Source organism: Mesocricetus auratus, unplaced genomic scaffold (assembly GCF_017639785.1).
Source record: "Mesocricetus auratus isolate SY011 unplaced genomic scaffold, BCM_Maur_2.0 Super-Scaffold_100003, whole genome shotgun sequence".
In the NCBI taxonomy this organism is placed as follows: Eukaryota; Metazoa; Chordata; class Mammalia; order Rodentia; family Cricetidae; genus Mesocricetus; species Mesocricetus auratus.
In genome coordinates, this window is record NW_024429188.1 from 77,267,633 (window position 1) to 77,290,280 (window position 22,648).

General features: G+C 44.2%; 1 protein-coding gene across 5 annotated transcripts in view; it reads right to left on the reverse strand.

Annotated features, from left to right (window-relative positions):
- Window positions 1-20,081, reverse strand: part of Tsc22d3 (TSC22 domain family member 3) — a 61,531-nt gene extending 41,450 nt beyond the window's left edge. Inside the window, exons 1-2 of one of the 5 annotated variants that reach the window (XM_040744465.1) lie at window positions 19,930-20,081; window positions 17,809-18,243 (exon numbers count right to left, since the gene is read on the reverse strand). In XM_040744465.1, coding sequence (XP_040600399.1) covers window positions 17,809-18,243; window positions 19,930-19,958 — 464 coding nt within the window. In that variant the 5' untranslated portion in view covers window positions 19,959-20,081. Of the gene's footprint in view, window positions 1-3,080; window positions 3,572-17,808; window positions 18,244-18,463; window positions 18,684-19,553; window positions 19,694-19,929 lie in introns of those variants that run through there. The other 4 variants (XM_040744467.1, XM_040744466.1, XM_040744464.1 and 1 more) reach the window with 4 other exon arrangements.
- Window positions 20,082-22,648: the final 2,567 nt, after the last annotated feature.

Below are 22,648 nucleotides of genomic sequence, written 5' to 3' on the forward strand. Positions count from 1 at the left end.
AAAATCTTGTTTTAATCTGTCAAAAGATCGGTGCAAATCCATGCAAAATTGCCTCAGTGACAGTTCCTGTCCTCCTGTAGTTTTGAACATTTAAAGAAAGACTGATCTCTCATCTTGCTTCCTGGAGATACCTACCTTAGAGTTGAATAAACCAATGGACAATGCTCTGAGGAAATCAATGAAATCAATGGAGGCAGGTGGGGACAGTCCTACCAGCTCTCCAACACTTACTAGCCGATGTTTACCAAAGTGTGGTCAAGACAGTGTTCACCATGAGTGAAAGACCTATCCCTAATCTAGAGTGCTGAGTGTCATGGGGCAGAGCAGGACACCAAAGATATAAAAATAGCAGGTTGGTCGTATGTTTGGAAAAAGGTTGTCAGAGAATGATCTCCAGCCAGGTTCACATGAAAAAGAAGACCTCAGGTCTTACTGTATGGCTCCTGTTTTCCCCTGGGTTTTCTTGCTATGTGGCTGTTAAAGACACAGTGTGGTAGTACCATATCCTTGACTTAATTGTCAAGAAATTTTCTTAAAATCAACTTTCAGCAGATTAACCTTTTAAAGATGCCTCATCCTTCGAAATATTTCTGAAATCAGAGTGCATGTGCTAGTCAATTTACCCCAATACATGTTAAATCAATAAATAGCTATAAAAATAGAAAAAAACAAAGCTAGTCCTTATACCACCTAAGATCATCTTGCACACCCCCAGCGTATGTTTACCACACTTGGAGAAACAGTGCTTTCTGTATCATGCACACAGATGGTTCCCATAGCCAACAAGCACTGCTTTATTTCTTGCTCCAAATGTAAAGCCGGTGGGGCTTTAGACTGCCCCAAATGGCCAGGATACCATCCTGAGCCTGGCTCCCTCTCTCCTTCTTCTCAGAGCCAGTTATTATTTTTCTCCTTTCAGGTGACAGCCTCGGCCAAAGCTGGAGTTTGCTACAGAACACAGAGCCCTTATTCCTGGTCAAGTGTTCCTTCCCTCGAGCTATTTCCCCTGCTCAGAATGCCACACTAGACTTCACTTAACCAGTACACTGTGGAGTGGACTTCCTGCACCTTGGCCCCAGGGGCTGTATGGGCTGGAGTGCTTCAAGCCCACATCAGTGGCTATCCTGCCCACCCATGTGCCATAAGTGGTGCTTATAGAGGTTCCATGAAGCACAAGATGCCCCTAGTTGTGAACACTGCAGCCAGCAACACCTCTGGCCACTAGCCTGCTACCTGGGTGGTAAAGAAACAAAGGAGGCAGGAACACTACTGGAAGGCCAAACTGTTCTGTGTTCAAGAAGGATGTATGCTGATTTGATTTGATTTGGATTAAACAGATAGGCTGTCTAACAAGAGAAATGGCTTGTGCTAGTGCTAATTGCCTAAGTCCAGGCAGTGTCTCCACCTCTTATAGATAATTTATTTGTAAGAGATTCTTGTTTTGTTAGAGAATTAAGGTCCTTCAGTGGTTTACAAGCCTCTTTGTGGTTGCTAAACAATAATCACCCTCCATCCCTTCCCTACTTCCTAATCTAACCTAAAAACTTCTTAGAGGAGAAGAACTGCTCTACGGGAGGCTGGGAGTTCTAGCCACTTGGTTCCCCTGCATCCCAGAGCTGCCTAAATGTACCAAACTTGTGGTACATGTAGAGAGCATGTAATTCCTTTGGCAAAGAAAAACCATCCCAATTGAGGACCAAAGTCCTGTAAGCATTAAAGACACGTGTACATTCTTATTTGTGACTTTATTTAGAAGTGCAATTTCTGCTTAGGGAAAGTGGTAACAAAATCTACCTCTCTTCTAGTTGTTCCAAATTTTCCTTCTTCCCTTCTCTCCCTTAAATTCATTTTCCTCCCCTCAGTAAAGTATTCTCCCTTTCTTTTCCTCTCCTTCCTACAGTCCCTAAGTTGCCAGAAAGAATTTTACATCTTGCAGCTATTCAAAAAAAATGTTGCTCTGTGGAAATAGGAAGATCCTTTCCAATCTTAGAAATCTACTAAGATCAATTTAGGTGGCCAGAAATCAGCCAAGAAATTATGAAGAAATGAATTCAACCGAGACAGGCAGAGTTATGGGCAAGTGTAAAGGTGAGGGTGAGGACAGAGAATGTGTGATTAATGGTTCTAAGGATGTGGGCAAGCTGAGGGAGGCTCCCTTTCTACTCACTGCTCCCACTGCAGTTTCTCCAGCAGTAGAGATGCTGGTGTGCATAAGGATAGCAGACAACAATGTAAATAACTTGCCTTATGAGAAACTTCAAGGTATCATGCCTGTCATGATGAGGAGCTCTTTGGTTGCTAGATAAATGTCTCCTCATGCCTTGTAGACACTTGCCAGATAGCCCAGGGAAGGATAGCCAGTACTGAAGGAATCTGAATGCAGTACCATGTCCCAAACACTAGCATAAATGAAGCAGATAAGTTTTGGCAGCTCATCTACATGTTATGGATGGAGGAAAACATATATAGAAAGATCTTCAGATTTTTTAAAGTGTCTGCTTTGAGTCATGCATCAGTGAGTCTGATGGGAATTGTGGTTTGCCAGGAGTTCTAGATGTGAACAGATATCTGACCTTACCTCCCTCTCGTTCAATTGAGAATTTCTCCAAAGCTACATATGAAAAACACAAGAAACACAATCTTGGTTCAGTATTTACCTGTTAGGATGGATGGTGCCACTAGGAGATATTTGGTTAAGGGATTTATTATCAACTATAGCTATGTATCAATAAGACCCCAAACACCCCATTTCCCAATACTTACAAGCTTTCTTTAATCTTTGAGTTTAAGAAAAAAAATCAAAGCTAATACTGTTAAGCCTGTATGTGGGGATCATAACCCCCACATTCACCACCTTTTTTATTTGTCTTACTCACATGACTATCTTTGGTCCCTTAAACATCGTTCTGACATTAAGGTGTGCAACAATAACTTTTTTCTGCAATCCAACCCTACACAAATTTACAGACATATTCTTTCCAAATAGGGAACTGAAAGAGACCCTAGAGATCATCTTATCTCTCCCTCCCCCATTGTATAATGAGGGAAAGCAGACCATAGAAGGGCAGGGAGTTACTTACTCAAGCTCAAGCATCAGATTGGTGGCAAAGTCTGGACTTGAACCCAGATCTTCTGGATCCAAGTCTGACCCACTCTCTACCACTTCGAGCTGTAACTCCTCCAGGAACTGTGCCTCCTCCCCAAGCTCTGGGTCTTCTCCGAGCTGGGGCTCCTCCATGAGCTGGGGTTCCTCCAGCCTTTCCACCTTCATTTCCCAGTTGCACAGGGAAACTTTAGTTGCCTGGCTAGAGTTGTTTTTTTTTCTCTCTGCGTCTCCTCTTGCTCTTTCTCCTCTCACTCTCTCCCTGTAGCTTCCTGGCTATGGCAGGAGCAATCGGAAACTCTTTAACAGACTCCAAAGAAAAAGTGCTCAAGGAGCCTCAGGGCCAGCCTAGGCTGGCTTTGCTGTGAAGGCTGGATGCTCCCTTCCCTGAGTTCTGAGTGCCTTTGGGGGCTCTTGTGTTCTGAGGGAAGACTGGAGCTCCTGAGGCAAGTGCTGCCTTCAGGATCTTCTGCAGAGGCTGGGCCAGCTTCCTAAACTAACTCCCAGACTAAAGGGGAGGGCCGGATCCTCCCGGGGAACCCAGACAGAGGCTCTGCCAGCCAGCCCCTGTGGTTGGAACTTTCAAAAAGACCAATGTTTCAGCAACTGATTTCTTTTCCAACCCGAACAGCAAGCTTTTCTGTCCCTTTTGCATGACTGTGGCTGTGGCATACAGCCCCAGCCTGAACAGAAGTGGGACTCTAGGGCTGGGGCTCCCTAACACCCAAACCACTGGTCAATTCCATTAAATAAAATCAAATTTTAAAAACACGTTTTTGGCATTCGGTGGGCCTGAAACTAGTCTCCTGGCATGGAGATGTTGTGTACCTACTGGGACGGTATGTGCACAGCCATTTAGAGATGAAAAGTTGGAAGATCATTGGATCATAGAATCAGGAGACATGATTTTTTTATCCATCTGCTCACTAATTGGCTGTTTAGTTTGGGGCGGTTACCCACCCCACTTGAGGCCTCAGTTTTCTCCTTGGTAGTGGAAGGGGTCAGACCAGATTATTGAGAGTGTATCTACAGTTTTAAGCCTCTATTTTCTGTTCAAAGTACAGAAGATAATATCAGTCAATTTTGGGAAGGAAGTTCAGGTCTCAAAGATGCTATCCCCAGCCCCACATGGCTCATGTACTCCTAACACCACCAGCAGGAAGGAAACCAGAAGTATTCTTATTCATTTATACCTAAAGGTGAATGAAGGCAGAGAGAGCTAGCCTTGATACAGAGAAGGCTTTCCAGATAGGATTTCATTTGTGATTCTGAGCAGGAGAGGGTTCGTGATTGACAGCAGATGGGGAGGAGTCAGGCAGAGAAGGATTTAGGGAGAAAGGGAGCCAAGGATAGCCAGATAATGTTTTGGTTTTGTACCACAAAAGATGTGCCTAATGCTAATGAAAGGATACTGGGATAGTAGTGCTTTCTAGGAGTGTCCTCTCTCTTAATTTTTCTAATCATATTTCCACTAATTTCTAAATGATGACACCAAGGATTGTTAGAAAAATTGACAAGCTCACAATATGGTAGGTGATTGTCCATTGAATTGGAAGCCCCTATGTCTCATGAACACACAATGCCTGATGACCTCTAAGCCACTTGGTAGTCCACTTTTGAAGGCTGAGTAGTCCATCAGTTTCTCAGAAGGGCCAGAACCAATCGGTTTCCCGAGAAAGAGATAAAACAGAAAAATGGGATACTATTTCTCAGGACCAAACTACTAGCTTTTCAGCACCGGATTTAACCTGCTGCCCAAACAAGGTAATCTTAGCAAAGCATCTCACATTTAAAGAGTAAAATAAAGGTATTGGAGATGTGATTATTTCTGGTGTGTGTGTGTGGGGGTGGAGTTTCAAGTGCAATTTGCTTTTATTTTATTTCCCTTAAAACAGTGTCTCATGGAGTCAGTGAGGAGGCCTGGGCAACCTATGGGGCCCTGGGCAGTGGATCAGTGTTTATCCCTGGCATACAAACGGACTTCGTGTGTCCATAACACAAAGAGGGATGCTCTCTCAGCCTGGACTCTTAGGGGAGTGCCTGGACCCTGCCCTGAGTGAAATGACAGACTCTAGATATCCCCTATGTGGAAGGAAGTAGGGATAGGGTGGGAGGCTGGGGGCATGGTGAAAGTTGTGGGAGGAGGGGAAGGAGAGGGAACTGGGATTGACATGTGAAGCAAGCTATTTAAAATTAAAATAATAAAAAAATGGAAAAAGACAGTGTCTCATGTAATCCAAGCTGCTAAACAGACAAATAAGTAGGACTTAGAACTCCTGATCTTCAGGCCACTACCTCCTGAGTACTGTGCCACCATGACCAGCCTTTTAGTATAACTTTCATCATGTTAGTCCTTTATTTACTTCACTGACCCACATCCTGTTCATCCGGCAGGTATGAACTCTTCAAAGTCTTTAAGACACAGATTTTTCAGCTGACAGGCCATTCTGACACATACGGAATCATTCTCCCTTAACCAAGGCTATGTGATCTCGGCAGTGAGAAAATTTCCTTGGGGTGGGTTGCTCTTATTTGACAAGGCTTCCGTGAGCTGCAGGAGATTCAAAATCCATTTTTGAGGACATTAATAGTGACTAGGCTCATGTTTTTAAATTTTCTTGCTACTGATTTTGATCAAGACATACTCACTTTGAGTCACAGGCAATTCCTAAGGTTCTAAAAAGGGATTTTCTCTTGCAGATTTTCTAGTCTCAGGTGAAACCATCTTAGGCTGTATTCTCCAGCTTCCTGCCCCTTTTCTGTGATCAAGTGAACCAATATCTTTGTATAATTATTATTTGATATCTGTCCATTCTACTAAATTTTAAGTTTCATGGGGCAAGAAAACTGGCATGATTTGTTCTGTCCTCTAAAATCTAATCTTTGTCATGTGCATGAGAAAGAAGTCCTTCTTCCCATAAACACCTGGAATAGGCAACCTTATTTCACTATCTCCAGAGTAGAGTGAATGCCCAAATCATTACATGTGGGGGATGGGAGTGCCCCATTGATACTAATGTAGCTATGAGACAAGAAAGCTGGAGGATGCTAGAAGGGGCCTTAACAAGTTCCTTAGTTCATTTGCACACACCACTCAGTCATATAAAAACATATGCTAGTTGCAATGACTTGCCTCTAGTGGAAATTTAATTGATACTCTTTCAAAGATTTATTTTTGCTATTTTTAATTATGTGTGTGTGTACGTGAGTGCAGGAGCCTGTGGTGTCCAGAGGTGTCATATCTCCCTGAAACTGGAGATACAGGACATTGCAAGCTGCCCAACATGGGTGCTGGGAATTGGGTCCTCTACAAAAGCAGTACAAGCTTTTAATATCCAAACCATCACTCTAGCCCCACAACAACATTCTTATTATAAAATCAACACACATGTTCATCTTGTATTATGTGCTTTCCTTTTCTTCCTAAGTTCTTGTTCCTTACCTCTTTGCTTTCCCCAACTGTTTGTCCCCTTCTGGCATAACCTTTATTAAAGCAGCCCTCTCACTCTTTTACCCAGCTATCCATTCTTCCCTGGATGCTTATAGTCAGGAAGTTCTCTCTGCTATCTAATCTCAGTTGTTCATGCTATTGTATAAGCCTGTTCTCTCTTATTCTGTCCTTAGTGTGACTGGGAAACAGCTAGTCATCATATCTGAGCTGTGACTTTTCTTCTATTTGAAAACCAATTTCTGTTTCTTGATTACCCTCCAAGTTCCCACACTTAAACCCCTCTTAAATCAATAATCTTAGTTCCTTAGTTTTGACAAACAAGTTCCTCCAGTCCAAGGTTTACCTCTTGTTGTCCCTGAAAGACCTATTTCCCAATCCTGACCCTTCACAACACAATTTTCCTTGGACTCCATTGAGCTTTCAGTTGTCACCTTTCCATTGTGATGAGGTCACTTTTCTCATAGGAAAGCTACATGGGGCCCTTTGATCAATTTCTGTGCCTTCCTCAGTGGTGTAGTCCCACTTCTCTTCTGTAGCCAGGTTATTTTATTTTCAGTCTAGACAAATATCTGACATCACCTTGGGCCCTAGGAAGGAGTGAAAGCTTATTATACCACTTGCCTCTGTATAATAAGAATCATTCATAGTTCAGAAGAAGGATCTCAAAGGAGAAAAAACAAGCAAAAGGAGCCCTCCTTTCAGTTGTTTTTTGTTTGTTTTGTTTTGTTGTTGTTGCTGTTATTCAATAAATAACTTACAAAACCAAATTTTCCTCCTCACAGGTTATACCCACTTTACTACTGGTCCCAAGGCTAGCCTTTACACATTTCCATACTGTCAGGGGTTATTTTTAGCGAAGGATGACATAAAATGCCTCATGGACTTCAAACCTATCTCTTCCACTTTGGACCTGCTGGCTACTCATGACCTAGACATATTTCTAGGGGTGTGAAAACTATCTGCATGGTATTACTTTAAGGGTTCCTAGAAAGCCTTTTTGTCTGGGCATGTCTTCCTTTGGCCTATGTCTGATAATTAGAATTTCAATAATAAAGATTCTTTAGCACAGTTACCATTCCTTATGAAGTCTCTTTGTTATACTCTTCCCTCTTGGTAGTCTGGAATTTATATATTTATCACCATCACAATCTGGTTTCTGCCTGACTCTCTCAGATAAAATCATGCATGCCTTTTGTGTATTTCCCATTGAACCCTCAGTGTCTGACATTGAACCTAGAACATGAAAGATGTGCAATGAACATTTCTTGTTGACTGAATCAGTTCATGAACTTAAATGTGAGTTTTTCAAACCACTTATAAGAAAGGATTATGGGCACAGGCATCCAGGACATTGACTGGGGTAGAGAACACTATAAAATAAAGATGTAGCACTGACATTAAACAATACCTTCCTTGCTCAGTTGACCCGGGGCTGCTTCTTTTGCTATTCTAGTTCCATCTCTGTTTCTGCCAACTTGAGGCTTCCCACCTTTCTTAACCCTACCTAAATGCCTTCTTTTAGAGAGCATCTAAGACAGAGTTTCTGGCTGTGTAAACAAGCCTAAAATGACACCCTAGAGGGACACCAGTCTTACACACACACACACACACACACACACACACACACACACACACACACACACACACACACACGGCAGCACCCTGATACTACTTTGCTTCTGCTTCTATTACCTACTTCTAAAGGATCCTTGAAGAGATGGAAGCTGAGATCCAGGTATGAAGCTGTACCCCAGGCTCTTCTGGGGCTTACCGTTTACTGTGTACCTAAGCTCAACCTTCTTGGGTCCAGTGGTCATAAGACAGAGGTATTTTCCTGCTTCCATTCACTAGCTGCCTCCCTATATGAAGGGATATAGCCCAAGGTCCTGATTGGAGGACATCAGGGTCTAGCTTCTTCTGATTAAAAAACGAACAGTAAGGGATGTGCTAAAGCAAGCCTTTCTCTCTTGCTCCTGAAGCTTGGTAACTCTGGGTTCCAGTCCAGGAAGAATAAAAAGTGTTTCCACTCCAGGCCAGCCCCTTCCTACCAGGATCCCTGCGGGGCTGGCAAGCTTCTCCTCTCCTCTCCCAACCAGAAAATCTTGCAGACAGCCAGCCAGCCACTAAACACCTGCCAAAGCCAACCCATTCGTTAAGGCTCTGCTGGAAGCTGCCGCCATAAAGAGACTCTCCCTTCCTAGTTTTCTTTGGCACAACCCAAGCTCCACTAAGCTTAAGACTTTTCTCTCAAAGAGCATAGCCTCAACTCAGCCTTCAGAGGCTCAAAGCCTGCAACACTTCCTTGGTGGCAGCTGCTCTACTCCCCAGGGCCACACCTTCAACTCTTCAGACACTGACCTTGGCCTCTGACATCCCTGTGTCCTTTCCAGTGCCTTTCAGGAAAGGTAGACATTCAATAAATCCACAATCAGAGTTCAATAGGTATCAGACTTTTGGTCAAAAATGATGGATTGATTAATTGAAGTGTTTGGTGGCTCAGTTCAAAGCTGAATGTGATGCTGCCATTGTTCATTTCTCTGTGCACAGGAGCAGGCAGATTAAGTACTCTTAAAACTGAGAAGTTCTTATGCTTCCTTTTTTGTTTTCATTCCTTTCCTTTTCCCCCTGCAACTACAAACCAGGGGAAAGGGAGGAGTGACAAATTAAGTGCAAAAATTGTGGTAGGGGTTTACAGTTTTCCTTGATTCTGTCTGTGATGTGTCTTCAGAACTTGGGTTGCCCAGTTCTCTTGAGTCCTGAGATAATGGTCATGAACTTGCCCAAGAACTCATGAGTACAATCTCTGGATGCAGACTAGGCCTGTTAGTAATTTCCAAGTCACTTTTTTTACTCGTTTCCCTGCTTCTATCTCTCTCTCTGTTTTTGGACTAGAGAGCAGTCAGTCTCCTCAGCTAACCTTAGCCTGCAAGCCACTTACCTGGTGGCAACATAGTGGAACAGGCTGGGGCAAACACAAGGGAGGAGAAGAGGAGGAGTTACTGACTTAGTCACAAACTTAGAGCCAACAGAATATTAGATTAATAGGGATATGTGTATTGAATATAGACTTGTTTGTTAGAGAAGTTTGTCAGAATCTAGCAACCCTAACTTTACTAGGGCTCAGTTCTACCAAGCTGGTAATGTAATTTTCTGAGCAGGCAAAGAGAAAAACCCCAAACAAAACATAACAAACAAGTTTTAAAACCATTTTGAATTTGGGGAGGCCTGGGGAACTGTGAGACTTCATGGGAAATGGACTAGGGATTGGCATTTGAAGGACTTTTCTTTAAACGGTTCCTCTAGCTTCAGGTACACCTTTCTGCCTAGTGTCTATCAATCCAGAAAAGTTCCTGACCTGACAATCAGATAAAAAAAGGAAGATGGGCTTTCTGAGGCCTGTTCACAAGTCTTTTCACACACCATTCCTTTTAGTAGTAGTTCATTGTTAGGAAAAAGTAGCAGTACCCCTGTAAAATGACTTCAGTCAAACCAAATCCATTCCATCTTGCCTGTCTGTTTACATTTACTTCTAAGTGTGGGACTAAAGCAACTCACACCTTGAAGTCTGGCATTTACCTCTGAGCCAACTGTTTGCCTCACATAGGGAATAGCAAGCTTTTCCTTGGGAAATACGAGTGAGCTCCATTTAAACCTGAAGCAGGCTTCTGAGTGCCTGGCCTTGGGGGAAGCCCACCACTGAGCAAGTAGAAGCTTGATGTCTCAGTAACCTGGCACTGTTACATAAAGCACTGCATGAGATATGAGTCAGGGCCCTGAAGCTGGCATAGACCCAGCCTATTTGGAAAGTGAGGCTAAACAGCCGTGGAGGAGAGGAGCTGAGGGGCTAAGCTAGAATGCAGCCACTGGATCCGCTTTCCTCCTCTTACTTCTCTCTTTTCCCCAGGGATAGTTAGAGCCAATCTCTGGCATACAAAGATCAGAGAAGTGGGAATCCCTACCAGACCCTTACATTGTAAGCAGCTGCTCTCCATCTCCTCTGAAGAGAAGACAAAAGAGAGTTGGTTGAATACTCAAGGCTATTTTGTGAGTAAATTCTTCCTTTGAGGAAGGTCACTGTGATGCTTTCATAGGCAGGAGACTGATTTCAGGCTTGATCTATCTAAGAAATGTTACTCCGAAGAAAGGAAGGCAATAACATGCTTTGATCATCACTGACTGAACCTGGTTCTAACTCTTGTTTTCTCTTGGACTAGTCAGCACATTGGGAAGTTTCTCATTTAGTCTCTTGTATTGATTGGGACATTACACCTCTTACAGCATTTCCAAAAGTTCAATAGCTACTTTGGGGAAGATTCCTAGCCAGAAGATACAAGTGGACTTACCTGGCTAGCTGATACAATCATCTCCTTCCTAGCACAGCATTTGGAAATGCTTGCTGTTTGCTCCTAGTTTTATCCCTATTCCAACTCAATTAAGCTTGACATAGCACGGAAGGCAGTAACTTCCAGAAGCCATTTTCCCCAGGCTGACCCCTCACTGGAGGAGGAAGGTTGCTAAAAGTGGGGTTTTGCCTTTAGTCCTTCATAGGGTTCCCAGTAACCTAGGCGATTCCATGGATGGCTTTGTCTGCCAAAGCTCTGGCATAAAATGAAGCCCTAACCCTTGCCCCATTATTGCAGGCATTGGGGCAGCACACTATGTCCTGAGCCATCATTACTCTCTTCATCTAAAAAGGAAATTTCATTTTTCTGACCCTTGTGATTATGGAATGCTTTCCCTTGAGTACACTGAGCACACAAAGTGCCCCTCCAAATGAGCCCAAGCTTAGGCTTCTTTCAGCACACTGGTTTCTCAAGGGCTCAAAAGACTATTGCATGATACCAACCAATTTGTTATGTAAACTCAGCCAGCCATGGCAGATTACAGCTTTGCAGTTATCTTGAGGGATGCCTTACATAAGAGGAGAAAGTTCAGGTAGGAGCAGAATCATGATGAGCAAACACAGTGCAATGGCTACCATCACGTATAGACAGTCCACCTCATCCCTCTTAAGAAATTTGTTGGGGGCTAGTTGTGCTCCATCATTAAGGCAGTCCAGAGACCCTGGAAACCTTGGCCAGACGTATCCATCTCCATTTATACAGACGTCTTGGCCTTCAGGAGTAAGTCTGGAAAGAAGCCAACACTACCTGGAATTGAGAGTTTGCCATTTTATCTGGAGGTACAAATAAAAGCAAGGGTGTTAACTTCCCTCAGGAAGGGAAAATAAGGTCACCCTGGAAAGAGGTATTTTCTAAGGTATGGGCTCACATAGGTCCTCTCTGAGCTAAACTGACAAAAAGATAAAATTAATGCCACATTCTGACCCTTTGTTAAGAGCTGAACCTTCCAGGCAAACTTCTTGTACTCTCTTGTTTCTCAATGTTCTACAACAGTGGCCCACCCAACCTGACCTTTCATGAACCCTGCACCTCTCTTTAATTCTATTCTCTAAATCTGGCTTTTCGGTGGCCCATTCACATTGAAATCTACTTCCTATGAGTTGTCACCCTGTCCTTAAAGATGAGAAACAATTCCACACAAAGAAGTAAACGACAAGTAATAGCTATAAATAACTGGTCAAAAGTTTTGATGAAAAATAGGTGAACAATGCCATTCCCAGGTATATACCCCAAATAATTGCAAATAGCTACTGGAGCACATACTTGTATAATGTTAATAGCAGAATTCCTCATAATGGCCACACAAAGTAGAAATAATTCATGTGGCTGTTGACAGATGAATGCATAAACAAAATGTGTGTTATAGCAATAAAATGGTATATTATTCAGTCATGAAAAGAAGTGAAGTACTGTTACATGTTACAACATGGATAAATCTTTTTTTTTTTTTGGTTTTTCGAGACAGGGTTTCTCTGTGGCTGTGGAGGCTGTCCTGGAACTCACTTGGTAGTCCAGGCTGGTCTCGAACTCACAGAGATCCGCCTGCCTCTGCCTCCCGAGTGCTGGGATTAAAGGCGTGTGCCACCAATGCCCGGCTACAACATGGATAAATCTTGAAAACATCATGAGAGTGAAAGAAGTCAAACACAAAGGATCATATATTGCACAATTCCACTTATATGAAATAACAAGAATAGGCAAATCTATAGAAACAGAAAGTACAAGGTTACCAGGGACGAAGGAGAGGAGAGATTGGGCATGTTACCACTTAGTGAGTACAGTGGTTAAAATGGTAAAATGTACACTGCAAATATTGGATCACTAAACACATAAAATATGTAGTGTGTATGCACACAATATATATCACAGGGATACTATGTAATAGTGGGTGATGGTAGCAGGGCATTGAGCTTACTCATCAGCATATGGACTGGCTTCCATGTACTAGCCTGCCAGCACATGCAACTCACATCTGTGCCTTGGCAAAATGACAATTTCTTGTATGGTAGGGTTCTCATGAGGTATCCAAACCCTTAATGTTAAGTTTGCAAATGCATTTGTATTTTTAATGGAGGCTGTCCCTTAATCCAAGAGTGCCTATTTTGTGTCAGACTACTAGTCACTCAGGAAATAGTTATTTTAAATTACTTTGGGCCAAGGAAGGACTTTTGAAGCGTGATACCAAAAGCAAAAATCACAAAGGCAAAGAATGACAGGCTTAACCACATAGAAACTCAAAACCTCTCTATAACAAAGAATCCTGTCCTTGAAATCAAATGGTAAATTAATTGACAAAGGGTTGCAATCTCTAGTTCAGGGTTTCTCACGGTGTGGTCTACATACCACTGATGCTATAGGAGAGGAGTTTCAGATGGTACAAGGACAGAATGGAATCTTAAATAGTACGAAAAATTTATTTTAAAAAACTGATCTCTAAATCTAACTCTTCCTCCATGCTAGTATATAATAGCTCAACAGAGAATATTAAATGAATTAGCATACATTAAGCAATCCAAAATATTTTATATCATTTCCTGAGATTTGTTTATGAGAACTGTTTGTAAGCAGGTTGGTTTACAGGTAGAATCCTAGGAATTTTGAAGCTAAAGGGAAGTAAGACTCAGAGTATTTAAGATGACACTGAGCAGGTATGTTTTGGGGCCAAAGGCAGCATATGGTTGGTCTAGCCGGGTGTGTGGCTCATACCTGTAATCCCAGCACTTAAGAGGCAGAGTCAGAAGAATTGTATTGAGTTCAAGACAAACCTGGACTATGCTGAGTTCCAGGCTAGTCAAGATCAGTGTGAGTTCCAAGTTACCTTGGGCTATAGTGTGAGACTATCTCAAAAATAAATCTTGGAAATAAATTTGAGGTAATAAAAAGAGCAATCATAAAAATGAATATTTCCAATTACCATATCAGTTAGCTCCACCTTACAAGACAGGCAATTAAACTCTTTCAAAATGTTCATTTAAGAAGGTTTTTTGTTTGTTTAAAATACTGCATTTAAACTATAAAATTCAGCTGTCTAGTGTACTCTATTTTTCTTCTAAACTTTCTAGTATTCAGAAGCATAGTCAAATGATAAAGTGAAATCTAATAATAGTGTGACCAACCATCACAGTTTCCCTGAGACTGTTCCAGTTTGATCATCAGAGTCCTGTGTCCCATGAAAGATTAAGATAGTTGGACATTTTGATCACTTGGAAAGGTTCTGGAGTAACATTTTTCTTTGCTTCATAGAAAACATTTTAGTGTTCTAAGCACCTCTTTAGTGTTAGTTAGTTATTTTTAAACATGTAGTACACTTCAGAATCCATGATCTCAGTTGGAGTTTTGGCATTGCTCTTCATTGTAAGATATAGAGCAACTTAAAAATTTCAAGCATCAATTTCCTTCTTTTAAAAGTCCATTCTCCATAGAGAGATACTCTCTCAGCCTAGACACACATGTGGGGGCCGGAGGGCTAGGTCCTGCCCCAAATGATGTGACAGACTTTGATGATTCCCCACAGAAGGCCTCACCCTCCCTGGGGAGCAGAAAGGGGATGGGATGGGGGAGGTAGGTGGGGGACATGGGAGGGTGGGAGGGTAGATTGTTTCTAATCTTAAAAAAAACCCCAAAAAACAAAAAGTGACAATCAGTGCTAATAATACCAGTTTCATTGGATTGATATAGATACTAAATGAGATTATGCAGATGCTATTTGGTATGCATTATAAATGAACAATAATTGTTAGCTACTAATCCTTTATAGCTATTAATTACATTACACAAGATTTAAGGGATGGTGCTTAAAATACATTTCTTCTCCCTAATAGTCTGGAGGTACCATTTATATACCAAAGGCTGTACACTCATTCTCACTGATTCCAATAAGTATAAACACTCCATCAGAACTTCTACCATACTATTAGTTACCACATGTGAATAAAACTAAAAAAGAAAAATCCACATTTAAACACTAATAAGGATTGTCTAGCACATGATTAGTTCTGTGGTTGGGTGCTTGCTGTTCCTGCAGAGGAACACACTGTGGTTCCTAGCACCCACACCAGGTACTTCAGCTCCAGGGCTTCTGATACTCTTTTGATTTCCATGGGTACATTTTGCCCGTGCTTGCACAGACACACAACACACACACACACACACACACACACACACACACACATACACACACACCATCAATAAAAAATTTAAAATTTTTTAAAAGTTAAAGCTGTGAAATCTCTACCTCAGAGTACACCAATAATTAAGTAGTTACCCATAATCACCAGAACAACAACAAAAAAAAACCCCAGAATACCTTTACTGAGTACTGCCTGCATAAGTAGAAGTCAAGGAGAAACCAAGCAAGTAAAACACAGCCCTACCCTCAGATTGCTTATACTCTTTGTTCCAAGAAAATCAAGGCCTAAACTGGGAGGTGGGACAGATCAAAACAGACGAAACAGATATAAATCAAGAATATGCCATGTCTTCTTCACAAGAACGTTGAAGGCCTTGAACTAGCAGAATAGGCTAAAAGATAAGGGATGGAGATTGGTTTCTCCAGGAGGAAATGTGGCCTTGAAAAATGATAATGGAAAACACACTCAGATATGGACCTAAAATTTCTTCTTGTGAATTGGAATAGAAGTAAAAATTACAGCTGGATTACACAGGTAGAAACTCAGAGAATCAAATGCTTCAAGAAAGGAAACGTTCATATAGCAGGCTGTCCAATCAAGACATTGGAAAAGACTCATAACCAGCAATATTGCTCTTCTAGTTTGCAAAGAACATGTTATTCTGTGCAAAGCCTCGACTCAGTCTGGGATTCCCAATACCAGTCATTAAGGAAAGAGAGTGATTTATCCTGCTATAATTATTAGTTCCTTACCAAAGGATTCTGTCACTCACTACTGAGCTTCAAAAAAGCTGGAAGACTTGTGGCTTGTTCTGAGATAGCAGCGTATGACACTGACTGAGTTGCTCTGGTCCCAGAAGGCATTCTGGTCAGGTGCATACCCCCCTAGTTTGTTCTTTTCCCTTATACAGTGCCTTTAATAATATCCCTATTCGGTGGTATTTCCAGGCTTTGCCAAGAACCAAGTACCAAAAACTGTTGTTAGTGAAATAGATGACAAAGGAGGTCTTTCAAGAAACCCAAGCAATCAGGACACTACAGAGGTGTGACACAAAGTGAACTCTGCAAATCTCAGCCTCACACTTCACTCACCCAGGTTAGACCCTTCCTAAGGCCTAGAAGCAGAAATAACCCTCTCACTTCATCAAAGACCTAGAGGAGTCCTTGCTTTCCCAGTTGAAGCAAATGCAAGTTCTCTTTCCAGGTTTCTCCCCAACTCCCTCACCTTTACCACTCTCTAACTAAGTTAAGCCAGCAAGTAGATCATTATGACCATTACGAGTCAGTTAAGTATTGTGCTCTACAGGATTTCAGTGTCTGTGGCTGAATACACTTGTAGCATTTCATCAGAAATGAAGACTTTCTTAAAACCTATTCTGTTTATAGCTTGGCTTTATTTTAGACCACAAAATAATTTGATGCCTAACGTGAAATAAATGAGAAATTACTCAATGGCATTGAAAATGCCTCAGAAAAACAACTTGACATAACAACATTAAGCCTTCTGTGTCCCCACCAGGAACCACTGGGGCTGATTTGTATTGGGACAAAGGAGGTAAACACATTCTTAGCAGTTAATAGGAGTACCTCCTGCATTTCTTGATAGCTAGATGTCCTATTTGAGCTCCACTGCCATGCAAGTAATGCATGAGTGTTCAGCATTTCTTTGGGCATTTCATCACTTTGGGCACACCATCTGCCCAAAGATAGAAAGTGCCATACAGAGAGCAGGGAGGTCAGATAACTTGCTCAGGCTCATGCTAAAAGGTAGAAGCATAACTTGTCCTACCACTCAGGTCTCCTACAGCAGGGAATGTCACTCTTACATAACCTCTGTCATTGAGCAAGAATAAAATCCACCCCAATGTGCACACATGCACACGCACACACATGCATTTGTGCATGCATGCACATGCACATACACACACAATGTCTCTAAGAACACAAAATCTATAGATGGGTTTTCTGAAGTTCCTGACTCTAAATTATCTAAGTTAAGTTAATACCAGAGTATCTAGAAGATGCCCTGGGCATTACCATTGTGTTTATCTCCTCCCTTCTATCATTCTTGCCTTACGGCTTTCCAAAATATCTGATACAGGCTCAGACAGTTCTACAAGGAGGTGAGTTCATCCACCCTCCTGCATACAGAGGTCTTTTTTTTGTTTTTTTTGAGACAGGGTTTCTCTGTGTAGCTTTATAGCCTGTCTTGGAACTAGCTCTTGTAGACCAGGCTGGCCTTGAACTCACAGAGATTCGCCTGCCTCTGCCTCCCGAGTGCTGGGATTAAAGGCATGTACCACCACTGCCCGGCAAGAGGTCTTGGAGCACTTAAAGTGATAATCCTAAACCATTTTTTCCTGGGTTGCTTTTCACTTGCATTCAGAATGGAAAGCTATAATTTACAGAGTAGACCAGTCCTCCCCATCCCGAATCTCAAAAATCCTCACAGGTTTGTATTTTTCCCATTCCTCACCCTAGTTTGCAAGCCTTTCCAGGCACCATTCAAAATACACTTGCAACTGCTAAAATTCCCTAAGCTCTGCGGGGGGGGGGCTCTAGCTAGCCAAAAGGTTCAGTCATGGTAGCCTAAGACTACGCTCCCCTCACCCACCCAGTGCCCCTCGGGAACTTCCTGGTTTGCCCCCTTGTCAGAGGTGAAGATTAGGAGAGGCTGGTGGCAGCAGGGCCATGTTCCCACCCACTCTGGCCAGCTACCCACCTGTGGAAGAAGAGCAGAATGGAGAGCATGGTCTGGTCAATGTTGCGGTTGCAGACGCCCTCGTTGATCAGGTAGCAGGGGTCTCGCAGCACGGGCTCCAGGGAATCCTGCCGCATTATGTTGTTGAGCTTGTCAGTGTTGAGGTTCTCGAAGACCAGCTTCTCCTTCAGCTGCCGAAAGTTGCTCACGGTCGGGCTGCCCGGTTTGTTCTCCCCGCTGCTGCCTCTCTGGAGGTCGCTCCGGTTGGCCAGGTCCAGACAGCAGTTGCAACAGTCGAGACCGACAGGTGAGCGGCAGTCGGCTTTGGACTGGGCCTGGGCCATCTTCTCAGGCTCGGAGGCGGAGGCTGCCTGATCGGCGGTGTCAGGGGCGGCTGGCAGGTGCGCACCCGCCGAGCTGGCTTTTTGGGACTCCAGGGTGTCTGGAAATGACAAGCTGTGAGAAGAGTTGAAAATTAGCGCCTAAAAAAAAAAAAAAAGCCGGACACCTTCAGTTCGGGGCCCCCTTCTGGCTACAGCGCTCAGGGTGCGAATAGAAACAGCTGGACAAACAGCTCCCAGCGGATCCTTTGGACTCACTTCCTCCTCCTCCCTCTGGTCTGGAAGCCAGGGCCGCTCCCCTCTACCCCCTCCCCAACCCGTCCTGCCACCTCTACCCTCCTTCCCGGGAGCTTCCACACGCGGTCCCCAGCGCAGTCCTAAGTTTCCCAAGTGTGAGCATGGCTCCGGGCGGACCTGCAGCCGGCAGGAAGGGCGGCCAGAAAGGGAGAGCCGTGGCGCGCCCTCTCTCCTCAGGCTCGCGGGGCTGCGCTGACTGAGCTGTGGCAGGAGCCCAGAGCGAGTGAGCGAGTCGCCAGGGGAGAGAGAGCTAGAGCCCCGGAGTCCGCACCGGGCTGTGACAGCATGTAAATTAGCCCCGTGGGGGCAGACGGGGGACGCGCCACCGCCGCCACAGTTTCCCTGGTTGGGCTTGAGCGGTCCCCCTCCGCTGAGTCGCCCCCCCCTTCCCTGCGCTCGGTCCCCTCAGCACCCACGCGGTCGCTCACACCTTCGCCCGCGCTCCTGTGGAGCCCGCCTCAGCGTCTCCTCAGCGCTAGGTGGCTGGGCGCTCACCGCTTTAACGTCCAGACCTCCAGGAGCGCGCGCGCGCGGCTCTCCCCGGCCAGAGAGAGAGAGAGAGGAGAGAGAGGAGAGAGAGAGAGAGAGAGAGAGAGAGAGAGAGAGAGAGAGAGAGAGAGAGAGAGAGAGAGAGAGAGAGAGAGAGAGGGAGGGAGGGAGGGAGGGAGGGAGGGAGGGAGGGAGGGAGGGAGGGAGGGAGGGAGGGAGGGAGGGAGGGAGGGAGGGAGGGAGGGAGGGAGGGACAGAGAGAGAGAGAGAAAGGGAGAGAGGGAGAGAGAGAGAGAGAGAGGGAGAGAGAGAGAGAGAGAGAGGGAGAGAGGGAGAGACGGAGAAAGAGAGAGGGAGCCAGGGAGAGCGAGCAAGGCGCCCTCCGGGTCTCCAGCTCGGCGGGAGGGCGAACGGTGCCCGTCCCGCCGCTGACGGAGTCCCCTGACAGCCGGGCCGGTCCCGCTCCAGGCCTGAAGCCACCGGGCCTTTAAACCGCCGCCCCACGCAGCCCCGGCCTTTTGGGAAGTGCTGAGACAGCTAACAGCCCCCCGGGCCTCGGCAAGCAACTCGAGAAAGTGCCACAAACAAAACAGCCCAAGTCCCTAAGGAACGCCCGACTCCAAACTCCCAGGAACACACCGAGACTGTCCGAGAAGCCCGTTCCTCCTCACTTGTCACCCTGTCTCGCCCTCCGTCCCGCCGCCCCATTTGACGCCATCTCCCTCAGGTTCCGCTGTCGCGGCGGCTGCGGGCTTCCCTGGGGCCTGCCCCTTCTCCGTCGCCGCTCAACTCGCCCGTTTCGGCTCCCGCTCTTTCCGCTATGTCTGTCACATTTTTAACGTCTTGTCTTCCCCCCAAGTTTCTTTACTCGCGCCTTCAATTTTCTCTTTATTTCCGCCTTTCCCCTTTCTCGTATTTCTCTTCTCCCCTCTTATTTCTGGCTGTCCCCTCTTCTTCTCTGATCCGCCTTTGGCCCCCTCCCCTCTTATTTCCTTCATTTTATCCCCCGCCTCACGTCGGCACTTCTTCTTTCTCTTCACTCATCGTCGCTGGCTTTTTTTCTTCAAAACTTGTCCTCCCGCTTTTCAAAGGCCCGCTACCTGCTACTTCAGGTGCTCTGTCTCCTTCGCTGTTTCCAGAGACTTCTGCTCAGCCAGCCGCGGGCAGAGTCAGAAGAGGAGTGATGAGTCCCGTAATGGCGGCGGAGGGATCTGGGAGAATAAACCCGGGGCGGAGGTATAGCAAAAGGGCACGTATAGGGTCAGTCTGGTGCCCGGGTTAATGCCCCTGCTGTCGACATGCGCTTCAGGGGCGCGCTAGGTGATCAAGTAGGGCGGCTTTTAGGGTGTCTGGGAACTTGGAATATGTTAAACGTGGAAGACTGAACAAGTATTGATTCTTGGAAAAATTAAATAAGCATCCACAATATTCAGTTTTTGCATGAAAGTCAAATTTCTATTCGGTCCTACTCCTTTACAATGCCCCCCTCCGCCCCCTCCATTCGCTTCATTCATGAACCCAGGACATTTGAAATAGAGCAGTGGATACTGCCATCTTCTGCCCAAAACCTGAACTATTTTCTGTCAAGTGCCTAAGATTCAGCACTGTGAGACACTACAGGTGCCTCCTGGTGGAAGAATCCGTTGGGACTTCAAGTCAGGGCAAGAGTCGCACTATTTTAATAACAGTGAAGTTCCAGTTGCCTGAACCCTGGTGGATTTGACTTAAAAATATTTGAGATTTCCTAGCCTAAGGGAGCACTCCTTAGATCCAAGCTACTCTCAAAGCTTTAGTTCCGGGCCTGTCTGAACTAAATAGTGAGACTGTCAAAAACAAAACAAAACAAAAACAAAAACAGAAAGTAAAAAATAAAACAGAAAAGCAACCAAACAAAAACGCAAAAAAACACTATCCCCCCCTAAAAAATCCCAAGTCAGACCTGTAATTAATTATGAGCAAGGTACAGCCATCTAATACCTGTTCCCTAGTCCTTATGGGTGTTGCACAAAATGCAAGTAATGGGGAAGGCAGTACTATGTGCTGTAGTGAATAGAAAACCCTGCTATATTTCTGCTTCCAGAGGGGATCCCAAGGCCCAGGGTGAAAGAGGCCGTGGTGGCTGTAACAGAAAGCGGTATACCTGAGCATATAACCCTGCACCCTCACAGACTAAGAAATGTCTATTTTTTTCCCTTAAAAGCCCGTCACATCATTTTACTGCATTTCCTTTTTCTTTCTTCTCTCTTTTTAAATGTTCTTGGATAAAAGCCAGAGGAGGTAGTAGAATATAAAATTTCATCTGCATTGTGTAGACTTATAGCCTACTGAATTGTTTTTTAATTACAGTGTTTATTATTTTCCTTCTTGTTTATAATTATTTTATGTTAAATGTTATAATAAAATATATTAGTTCCATAAATGTTTATTTGCGTTTTGGGAACAGCTAGGCCTTTTGCTTCTATGTCTGCCTGAACCCTCTTATCTTTGTGTATAACCTTGGGAGGAGGCCCTGGTGGAATTATTTCTTTCTTGGCATTTGGCACTGCTAAATTGAAGATTTTTGTTCCCTTGACATTTCCCCGTTGTAGTCCTTGTTCTCAAGAATTATTGTTAATAATTCAGCAAAGCTTTGTACCCCATATCAAGGCTGATCAAGAGCAAATATAATTGAGACACCAAAAAATCTAGATAGTACAGACATAGAGTTCAGAGAGTCCGCATTTGTGTGCACATGAGTCCAGCCTGTGTTGACAGACTGCATACTTCTGTGAGAGAAGGCCGACTGGACAAGGCTCCCTTGGCTGTCATCTGTGAAGCCTTGCTTTACTGACATACAGTTGGGTGAAGAGATTTCAAACAAACTTGTTCTTGTATAAGCTCAGAAAGGCAGAGTCTGGGGCACTAGCAGACAAAGATGGTGGCTTTTTGGGTGGGGCAAAAAGAGAGTAGAAAACACCTACTTCGTGGATGGAGAAGCCATTCAGCAGCCATTTACTGTGTGTTTGTCCTGTGCCAGGTACAGCATTAATGAAAATTCAAAGGGAAATAAGATCACTCCAAAGCTCCCCAAAAGAATTCCTGGTCTATCTGGAAAACCAGATTTACAGACAAGCAAAATACTACAAGTCAAGCTGAGTCTGGTGGCACTGGCTTGAAAACCCAGTTTTTTTGGAAGGTGAAGGCAGGAGGATCACAAGTTCAAGGCCAGCTTGGATAACTTAGTGAATGCCCCTTCCCCTCCCTTTTTCCTTCCCTCCCCTCCCCTCTCTCGTGCACAAGCATGTGTGTTAAGGACTGAGGATATAGCTCAGTGATAGAGTATTGGTGAGACACCCATAAGACTCTAGCTTCAATCACCAGCACCTTTACAAAAAGAAAACAAGAAAGAAATCCCAAGCCTACCATACAAGTGTTAAATGATAGACACTTGGTGATTTGTAGACAGGCAGCAGCATATACTGGACAAGGGGGAGGAGGGCTTACTTTGGGGCTGAAGGGTAATCCACACATGTGCCTTGGTTCAATTATAGTAAACATACATCCTAATGAATACACCACACCCTGAAAATATCATAAATTTAAAAAATGGAATTGTTACACTTAGTCAACTGAGCACCGTAGCTTAGCAAACACAGAAGTCCATATGACCCTCCTAGTCTTGTGGTTTACTGGGAGATGCCCATCATTCAAATCTTAAATTTGAAGTAGTGTTTCTACTGAATACACATTGATTT